We start from the raw sequence: 10,467 nt of genomic DNA, 5'->3' as shown, positions 1-10,467 counted from the left end.
GTGAGCTGTTGAACTATCAGTTTTTTGTTTGAGAGGCTCCACAAGCCAATAAGATCTTCTAACACACAAGGTGCATCTGCAAGAACCACCATTAGCACAAGGGCAGCCACATGGAGTGGAAACGATTCAAGTGTGAGGTCTGTGATGAAGGTTTTGTGACATCCATGAGCCTCCTCAGGCACCAGAAGGTTCACACACAGGAGAAGCCCTTCAGGTGCGAGGTGTGTAACAAGTCATTCTCAAATTTATCGACCCTCCGTGTACACCAACGTGTTCACACAGGAGAGAAACCGTTCACGTGCTTCTTGTGTTACAAATCTTTCTCGGTGTCATCGACCCTCCGTAGACACCAACGCATTCACACAGGGGAGAAACCATTTACATGCGAGGTGTGTGACAAATCATTCTCGGATTCATCGACCCTCCGTCAACACAAAGGCACTCACACAAGGGAGAAACCATTCAAGTGCGAGGTGTGTGACAAATCATTCTCAATGCCATCGACACTCCATCGACACAATGCCATGCACACAGGGTTGAAGCCATTCAAGTGCCAGTTGTGTAACAAATCATTTGTGGATTCAACGACCCTCTCGAAACACCAACGCGTTCACACAGGGGAGAAACCGTTCAGGTGTGATTTTTGTAGGAACACTTTCAACCAATTCTCCCATCTTCTGTCACACCAATGTGTTCACACAGGGGAGAAACCGCTCGCGTGTGAGGTGTGTGACAAATCATTTGTGGATTTATCGACCCTTCGTAAACACCGACACATTCACACAGTGGAGAGAAAGAAACCGTTCAAGTGTGACTATTGTAGAAAAGCTTTCAACCGATCCTCTCATCTTCTATCACACCAACGTGTTCATACAGGGGAGAAACCCTTACCATTCAAGGTACGTGACCAATTATTTTCAGACTCATTGGCTTCCGTGTACACCGATGTGTTTGCACAGTATGTAACAAATCATTCCCTGAATCATTGACCCTCTGCACACACCAGCACATTCACACCAGTGAGGAACCAGTCACGTGAGAGGTATGCGACAAATCATTCTCACGGTCATCAGACCTCTACAGACACCAGCGCATTCATACTGAGGCTCACCTGTTTCCCTTACACGGAGAGTTGTCAGTGTTGTTTACCCTCCAGTGCTCACACAGGGGAGCTGTCCTTCCAAAGCACTGTCTGTCTCAGCAGTGTCTGTCTCCAACCTCTCCCACCGTCAATCCAGGCATTTCAAGGTTAATGTAATCTTTGACCAGATCGCCAAATATCATCAAAAGAAGTCATAATATGCATAGAAGCTCCTGTTTATGCACAGGTTTCCCTGTGTTGGACAAGAGGGCAATATCTGAATATTAAATACATATGTTAATTTTTGAAATTTTAATCCTCATTGAAAATACAGAAAGATCACAAGATTTTTTAAAAGATTATTTTCTGAGGTGTTCTAAAATGCAGTTGCCTTGGAGATGGCTCTGACTTTGTCATAAGATTGATTTCCAATCAGAAGTCCCCCTGGGTGCAGGCTGAAAACTGTCTCCCACACTTGGAAAATGTGTCACAAGACAGCACAGCAAAGCCTTGGCCATGATTCATTTTTATTTTATACCTTTAGGTAAATCTGGTCCATAACACCCAGGAGCTCTCGTTGACTGGAGGGCGGGTTCCGTACATCAAGGAGCCGACTGAACAGGTGTTCACAAGGAAGCTGTTTGGCCTCTCCAACCCCACGATAACCAATGGTGGATCAGATATGGGGATGAGCGAAGGTGATGTCAGCAGCTCAATGTTCAAATCATCAAGAGGAGAGTTAATTTATGTGACAAAGATAACATTCTGATTTTCTTCCTCTGACAGATACACGGGTGTTCATGGACACATCAGATGGTGATGGAGGAGAGTTGGCAGCAGCGTCCGAGATTCCTGAAAGGGCTGATGAGGAAGGGACGGAGGTGAATACCTCACAGCAATGTGGCATGGCAGCTGCAGTGGAGGAGGGAGAGGAGTGTCAGGAGGATAAGATGTCTGATTTGGAGGGTAGTGTTGATGAGTTAAAGTTAAATATTGTGGTTTGTGTGAAGAAGGAGGCCTGTGATGCTCTGGCTGCTGTGGTGGAGGGAGAGCGATCAGAACCTTCTGGTGGTGAGGAACCTCTGGCTTTGGGAGCAGAATCTCCACCGTCTCCACCAGCACACGGACAACACCAGGCCCATGTTGCTGGTGAAGAAAATGAAGATTATTTGAAACCTTTTGAGCGCTTACATCAGGAACAGGTTCAAAGTACAGAAAGTTATCAGGTCACTTCTAACTTGCTTCAGCAAACTTTGACTGAATTTAAGACAGATGTTAGCCAGAGCCTGGAAAGAAACAATGAGATTCTTCAGCAGCAGAATGAGGTGTTGAGACAGCAGAGTGAGATTCAAAACCAGTATCTACAAAGAAACAATGAGATTCTTCAGCAGCAGAATGAGGTTTTGAGACAGCAGAATGAGGTTCTTTGTCAGCTCCTGCAAAGAAGTAATGAAACTCTGAATGAAATGAGTAAGATTCTGTCTCGGACTGTAGCGCCTGCACCTTCTGGTCAGCCGCAGACCAGTGCAGAGACATCTGCTACTGGACATCCCTCTGGTACAGGAGAGGTCACGCCATGGGGACTGGGGAGACACAGAAGGAATTAGGGTTCCTCCTGCAACACTGTCACCTCAACCTCATTTTCCTGCCTCCTTCTTCATCATGAGAAATATCTTTCTCTTTTTGGACTGGGTTTTTGCAACGAAGTAAGGACAATGACGGAAGAGGCCTGAATCTAGAAGTGTCTCTCTCTCTTCCCCCTCCCTTACACATATGCCACCTGATCACAGCACCTCCTATTTTCATGGGGCCAGGAATTGCTAGGATCAAGATTTGCATGATCCATTCGGCAGTTGTCCTGAGAAATCAGCAGCTGAATCTACTGGTGAGAGGTGATTGAAACCTAATGTGTGCATATTTGACCTGCTAGGAGCTGGACAAAAATTTCTGGATTAATTTGGATAGATTGGGTACCCTTGCGGTGTGGAATGGTATCCTTTTGGACATTGACAGCTTTGGGGGAGGTAAGCTGCAGTTTGGGAAAAGTAAGACGTCTTTTGAGAACACTAAAATTAGGCATGAATGTGTGTTTAAATTGCATAGATCCACATAACTGAGAGCTCATTGGAACTTTCAAGAACAATTGCCAAAAATGTTAAGGTGAAGTGTTAAAGGGAGCTGACAAACTCAAAAGAAATGTAAAACTCTTGCCTTCAACAAAACTGTTTGGAGCCTTTCACTCTGTTGATAGAAGCCTTGACTGGATTTGTGTTCCATGGCAGGTTTCACAACCATCTGTTACCACAGTAGAGTGCCTGCTATTTCACACCTTCATTGTCAGCTCCAAATGGTTGTGGACACTTTGAAGTTAAGACTGTAAATTGCTTTTATGGGGGATGTAATTGAAATAAATGCTTGTGGTTAGAATGCAATTGATCAATTTAAATGTAGTAATTTTTTTGTTAATATAAAAAGTTTTACATTTGGAACTTTTATTTAATTTAATGGCAATATGGGTCCTGATGTCTGCCATTGTGCATAGTGGGTGAGTTAGTATGGGTGGTTTAAGGGCAATGGGTGGTGGACATGAGGTGGTTTTAGTTGACGTTCAGTTGGCATAGAGGCTATAAAGCGGCATGTGGAGGAGGTGGGGGCAGAGGTTGGAATAGAGGGTATGAGGAGCCATGAGTCGAGGGCACAGGCTATGGGGGGAGGCTGGGACATTGGTTGGTTTGGATGAGTTATGGGGAGTGTATGAGGAATGACCGCTGTTTTATGCTTCTTAGTTTTTAAAACTTTGAGACAGACCTTCCACCAACTATCCTCCTCATTCATTCCAGGGTCACATAGCCAGACTTCCAAGTTATTCCACTGACCTGGAACGGAAATCCCAACTTTCAGGCCCTTTTTCCCGGGTTGGGTTTGCTCCAATCAAACAGCTCAGCACAAAGCACCGAGTAAACAGGTCTCTGAGCTGGATCTTCTCACACAGCATAAGGGGCATTTCCACACCTGATTGCCCACAGGATAGTTAGACTGCCTGAACATTAGTGTGGATATTATGGGTTGAAATTCATGGGAATCTTCAGCCATCTTTTTAAAAAGAAAACTGCTACTTCCCTGACAAATGTTTGACAGAGACATCTTGGGTGAGAATCACATTCTTCATCCTCAGAGGCTTTCAAACTGACAACATCAGTGTGGGATGATAAGGTCAGCAATGATGTGCAGTGGTGGGATCAGTTCATGCACAGGAGAGGGGCATATAATGAAAGGAAGACAGAAGGGATCACCAATGACTGGGAGAATACAAGAATATGATAGCCCTGCCCCATCCTCGGGTCATCTCCTGAAGAAATTCAGCACCCCTTAGCTTCAATTTTCGAGGCTTAAAATTCATCTTGTCCGGTTTGTGTCCTGAGATGTCCCGCTCCATTCACCTCTCCCAGGGTGACCTGGTCTGGCCTGTTCATCCTCTCCTGGGATGTCCCGCTCCATTCATCTCCTCTCAGTTCCTCTCCTGCACTGTCTCAACCTAAGCCTTGTTTAAGAGATATTGTTCGATGTACAGTACTCGAGGATGATTGTCACCATTCTCTCTCTGGGGAATAATGTGATCCACTTCCAGGTGTAGCCAGTTCCCGAAACAGTTCTTCAACATACCTCTAGCTTCTCTGTGTGAGCTGCCTCAGAGAAACATGGACATCAATAAACAACACCTCCTCAGCAACCCAGGCACAAAGACAACACAAAGACAACAAAGCTCAAATTAGTTGCCACTTTAAATCAAATCCAACTTTCAGGCTGCCACTTGACAGAGGGGAAAACATTCTGTACACAGCCTTGGGACTTAACCCCTTTGAAGCTAAATCTGATACAACAGAAGTATTCAAAGTTATTGTCAGCCTTGGCTCAGTTAGTACTTTTGTCTCGGAGTCTATGGTTCTGGATTCAAGTCACATATTCTATGCTTCAAAAATTTCCTCATCAGCTGTAAAGTGATTTAGATGCAGAGAGTTTCTTAAACTTGATGTAAAAATGAAAGTCTTTCTTTCATCGGGAAATGTTCTTCCTGTGAATTGGAAATGATAAACCCATTGATGGAGAAAGTATACCAGCCACAGTGACATTGGCCAATATATTGTGTACAGGAGTCTGACTATAGGCTCCTGCATGTTTCAGTGAATAGGAACACATCATGCTGAAAACACAGGTAGTTAAAAACATGAATTTATTGTGTTATAAATCGATACAGAAGATTGATAAAACAGCAGACAAACAACAACACAATAGTCAACTTACACCAAACTTTGAATTAACCAAAATAACAAAAGCATTTGAAAATAATTCAAGACCTTTCCCAGGACATGAAATGCATTTGGAAGAGTGTAAGGTAAGCAAGGGCGGCATGGTGGCACAATGGTTAGTACTGCTGCCTCAGTGCCAGAGACCTGGGTTCAATTCCGACCATGGGAGTTTGCACACTCTCCCTGCGTCTGCATAGGTTTCCTCCCACAGTCCAAAGATGTGCAGGTTCGGTGGATTGGCCTAGCTATAACGCCCCTTAGTCAGAGGGTCAGTGCAGACTAGATGGACCGAATGGCCTCCTTCTGCACTGTAGGGATTCTATGATATCCGACTGTTATTGCATCGAGGTGTGCTGGGCTGTGGGAATGTAGGTCTGCAGAGACTCACCCCACTCCCTCACCATAGTCACGGTAGTTGTCCTCCCAGACAGGAGAGTACAAATATTACCCATGGTATTAGTCAAATACCCGTCACCTGAAGAGCATCTGAATATAATTCACATACCGTCTAAAGCAGGGTCCGATTCTACTCTATACCCACTCGCACACACCCTCGTCAGGGGAAACTCTCTCTAAATAGCGGCAGTGTAGCACAGTGGATAGCACTATTGCTTCACAGTGCCAGGGTCCCAGGTTCGATTCCCGGCTTGGATCAGCGTCTGCCCGGAGGCTGCACGTTCTCCCTGTGTCTACGTGGGTTTCCTCCGGGTGCTCCAGTTTCCTCCTACGAGTCCCAAAAGACGTGCTGTTAGGTGAATTGGGCATTCTGAATTCTCCCTCCGTGTACCCGAACAGGCGCTGAAATATGGCGACTCGGGGCTTTTCATAGTAACTTTGCAGTGTTAATGTAAGCCGACTTGTGATAATAAAGATTATTATTATTATTAATACTACAGACAGAAGTTTCTTTAAAATCCCAGTGATTTAGTCTGCCTCCCAGTTCCCATGGTGAGAAATGACACAGAAATTTATTGACACAACCCTTGTTGCCATCACACAAACCCACCAATGGTTACAGAGATCCATGTCACATGGAAAATCAATGGGTAATTTATGATGATAAAATGTGTAGGTGGAGAGAAACAAATTCTCTGGTGAGAGTGTCCACAACAAGGGGATGGAGCATCAAAATTAGAGCTCGGCTATGATGTGTTATCTGTGTTGGTCTAACATCGACTGCAATTGGATGCAGTAAAAGGAGAAACAGGCTTCCGACACAGGAGATGGTCCAACACTTTTTTTACCTGTTGATTTCTGTACATAATCTGTGGGTTGACACTCTATTAACTTAACTGATAACCTCCTACTGGCTTGACCAGACTAGCTCTCTATCACATGGTGATGATGTTCATTGGCCTGTGAACTGCGATTATCTCCCTAGCCATGTCCTGTGAGAGAGGGAGAGCCTTAATGCCCTGTGGGCTTTATAGTTGTGGTGTCCTGTCTGGTGATTAGTTATTCTGTGTCGTGTGTGTTCATTGGTTATCCTGTGTGTCAATCACTGCCTGTCTGCATCTCATGATATACATGAGTGGATATTATGACAGGCTATTCAGGGGTGATGTCGGCAAACACTTCACAAAAAGGGGACTGGAAATCTGGAACTCTGTCCCCACAAAAATCTGCTGATGTTGGGGTTCAACTGAAAATTTCAAAACTGATTGATAGATCAAGGAGTGACTCCAGTTTCTGCTTTCATTAAATTCCTCTCAATCTTTTCACCCCCACAACCCAATGATGTGCAGGGTAGGTGAAGTGGCCATGAGAAATTGCCCCTTAATTGGAAAAAAATTATTGGGTACTGTAAAAAAATTTTTTAAAATTCCTCTCAATTTCCCTCTCCACTCTCATTTCGAACAATTGTCAGCATCATCCTCTTCAACCTCCAGCTGAGTTTCCAACCTCATACCCTCTCCATCACAAAGTTCTCCTATTTCCCCCTCTGTAACAGCACCCATTTCCAACACCCCCACCTGCACTAGTCCATCTGCTGTTGAAATCCTCGTATACTGTTGTTGCTACTCGACTAGGCTAGACCATTCCAATGCTCTCCTGTCCAGCTTTCCACCCTCCAGAAACTTCAGGTCAGCTAAAACTCTGCGGTCTCTATCCTAACTCATACCCATCACCCCTGTGCTCACTGATCTACACTAGTTACCAGTCCCCCAAACTTAAAATTTTCTGCTCATGTACAAATTGCTCAACGTCCTCACCCTCCTCCTACCTCTGTCACAACCAGCACCATCTCCCTTCAAGATCTCTGTGCTCCTCCAGTTCTGGCCTTTTGTACATTCCCCACTTCCTTCACTTCACCATTGCCGGCTGTGTCTTCAGCCATCCAGGCTCCATGCTCATGAATTCCCTCTTTAAACCTCTGAATCTTTATCTCTTTCCCTAATAAAGCATCCTCCTTAAATCCCTCTTTGACCATATTTTTTGATCATACCCTCCTAATATCTCCTTTTTCTCTGTGTTAATTTTGCTCTGATTACGTCTCTATGAAACACTTTGGGTTGTTTGACTATATTAAAGTGCTCTATAAATACAAGCTGTTTTCTGCTCATTCCCTCCAATCCTCCAGGTACTGACCTGGAGTACAGCCTGTGGACATTGATTGTCCCCTAGTGCGACTAGGGGCTTTTCACAGTAACTTCATTGAAGCCTACTCGTGACAATAAGCGATTCTTTTTTCATTCATTCAGCGTGTGTGGACCCAGACAGTGAATGTTGTGAGGCAATGGAGACTGTCACAGCTGAGACACATCCTGTCCTCCCCCTGACTTTCCAACTAGGCTCACTGATGAGGATTGGGATTACTGGCTGATTCTCCCCCTCCAAAGATGCTATCTCAGTGCCTTACCCCTGCACTCTTCCAATACCCTTAGACACAAAATAGGTTTCCTTCTTAAATACGTTCAGTGTCTTGGTCTCCACAGCCTTCTGTAGTAGAGAATTCCATAGGTTTTCCACCCTTTGAGTGAAGAGGTTTCTCCTCATCTCAGTAGGCTAAATCGCTGGCTTTGAAAGCAGGCCAGCAGCACGGTTCGATTCCCGTAACAGCCTCCCCGAACAGGCGCCGGAATGTGGCGACTAGGGGCTTTTCACAGTAACTTCATTTGCCTACTTGTGACAATAAGTGATTTTCATTTTCATTTCATTTCAATAGCCTTCCCCATATCCTGAGACTGTGACTCCTTGTTCTAGAATCCGCCACCCACCAGTCAGAGGAAACATCCCTGCATCCAGTCTTCCCAGGGCTGTCAGAATTTTATACATTTCGATGAGATCCTCTTAATCTTCTAAATTCCAGTGACTACAGGCCCAGTCGACACAATCTCTCCTCTTACAACAATCCTGCTATCCAAGGAATTATTCTGGTGAAACTCCACTCCACTCCCTCTCTGGCAAATATATAATGTTTTAGATAAAGAGACCAAACCCGCACACAATACTCCAGGTGTGGTCTCACCAAGACCCAGTAAGACATTCTTGCTCCTGGACTCAAATCCTCTTTCATTGAAGGTCAACATACTATATTTGCCTTGCTAATTGCTTGCTGCACAAGCAAGCTTGCTTTCAGTGACTGGTGTACAATGATACCCAGGTCCATTTGTACGTCAACGTTTCCCAAAGGAACCTGGGTCATCTCATTCAATGGTTTGTCTCTGTGTTTGAACACGTTCAGGCATGCTGAAGGGAGATGAGTGTGAAAACGATTTGTTGTGTACTTCACTTGAATGGTTTATCCCTTGTATGAACGCGCCTGTGATTCAGCAGATTTTGCAAAAGCCTTGTTACACACCTCATACTGGAACGGTTTCTCCCCGGTTTGGGTGTGTTGGTGATTCAGGAGCATCCAAGAGTCTGTGAACGCTTTGTCACACAACTCACACTTGAACGGTTTCTCCTCACTGTGGATGCGTTGATGTCTTCGAAAGGGAGATGAATACAAGAATGATGTCACAGACCCCACACATGAATGGTTTCTCCCCGGTGTGACTGTGCCGTTGATTCACTCGGCCAGATGATTGTGTAAAGCTCTGTGCACACCTCACATTTGAAGGGTTTCTCCCCAGTGTGAATGTGCTGATGTTTCACCGGGCCCAATAATTGTGTAAAACTCTCCTTACAAACCGCACAATGAAATAGCTTCTCCCCGGAATGAATCTGTCGGTGCTTCACAAGTCGGTGACTGGGTGAAAGCTCGATCACACACTTCACACTTGAAAGGTTTCTCACCCGTGTGAATCATCTGGCGTCTCAGGAGATAAGATGATTGGGTAAAAGACTTCTCACAAACCTTGCACCTGAACCGTTTCTCCCCAGTGTGAATTCTCTGGTGTAGCACGAAAGACTTTGAGCTTATGAATGCTTTGCTAAAGATCTCATAGTTGAATGGTTTCGCTTCCATGTGACTGCCCTTGTATTTACAGTTGTACAACAGCTTACATGTGAGTAGATCTCATCAGTCTGTGGAGGTCAAAATCCAGTAAGACATCTTTGCTCCTGGACTTCAAGCCTCTTTCATTGAAGGCCAAGATACCATTTGCCTTGTTAATTGCTTGCTGTACAAGCAAGCTTGCTTCAGTGACTTGTGTACAATGATATTCAGGTCCCTTTGTACGTCAGTGGTTCATGAAGCTTGATGAATGTTTGAAGCTCTCACCACACCAGGACTCCACTCACACTTTTTCCCAGCCTTACCCAGACCGTTCACCCACAGCCAAACCTTCTGAAAGATTGGATCTGATGGAAGGTTCCACACCACTGACCAGTTTCAGATGTGATGATATGTCAAAGCTCCCCTGACCCGACTGATTTCAAGATGATAGTTTCACTGCCCAACCTTCTCTGTTTAGCAATGCTATGAAGAGACTGGATGTCTTCCCACAGTTCTGCAGTTGTTCCTTGGGTGATGGTCAGGATCATTTACAGTGTCTATCCTCTCGGTAATCTCTGGTGTTGTACGGTGCAATCCTTCTGTAAAACAGGAAAAGAAAACATGATTTCCTCCAACTCCCTCTCCTTTGCTGAAGGGAATGACTCCTCAGTTGGAGACTGTTCTAAGTGAGTGTCAGT

The 10,467-nt window shown here is 44.8% G+C and overlaps 2 protein-coding genes across 3 annotated transcripts in view; both read left to right on the top strand.

Annotated features, from left to right (window-relative positions):
* Positions 1 to 10,467, top strand: part of LOC119975587 — a 639,245-nt gene that overhangs the window by 435,732 nt on the left and 193,046 nt on the right. The gene's annotated exons all lie outside the window — the stretch shown is intronic.
* Positions 73 to 3,567, top strand: LOC119976650 (zinc finger protein 626-like). Of its 2 annotated transcripts, none has more exons than XM_038817310.1 (3): positions 73 to 899; positions 1,626 to 1,752; positions 1,868 to 3,567. In XM_038817310.1, exons 1-3 carry the CDS (start codon positions 111 to 113, stop codon positions 2,686 to 2,688), a joined length of 1,737 nt encoding a protein of 578 aa, XP_038673238.1. In that variant the 5' UTR covers positions 73 to 110; the 3' UTR covers positions 2,689 to 3,567. The 2 variants fall into 2 exon arrangements, with proteins under 2 accessions (XP_038673238.1, XP_038673237.1); XM_038817309.1 differs by having other exon boundaries at positions 1,626 to 1,779.

Source organism: Scyliorhinus canicula, chromosome 13 (genome assembly GCF_902713615.1).
Source record: "Scyliorhinus canicula chromosome 13, sScyCan1.1, whole genome shotgun sequence".
Taxonomy (NCBI): domain Eukaryota; kingdom Metazoa; phylum Chordata; class Chondrichthyes; order Carcharhiniformes; family Scyliorhinidae; genus Scyliorhinus; species Scyliorhinus canicula.
Note: the sequence above shows the minus strand (reverse complement) of the source record. Positions and strands in the feature narration are given on the sequence as shown.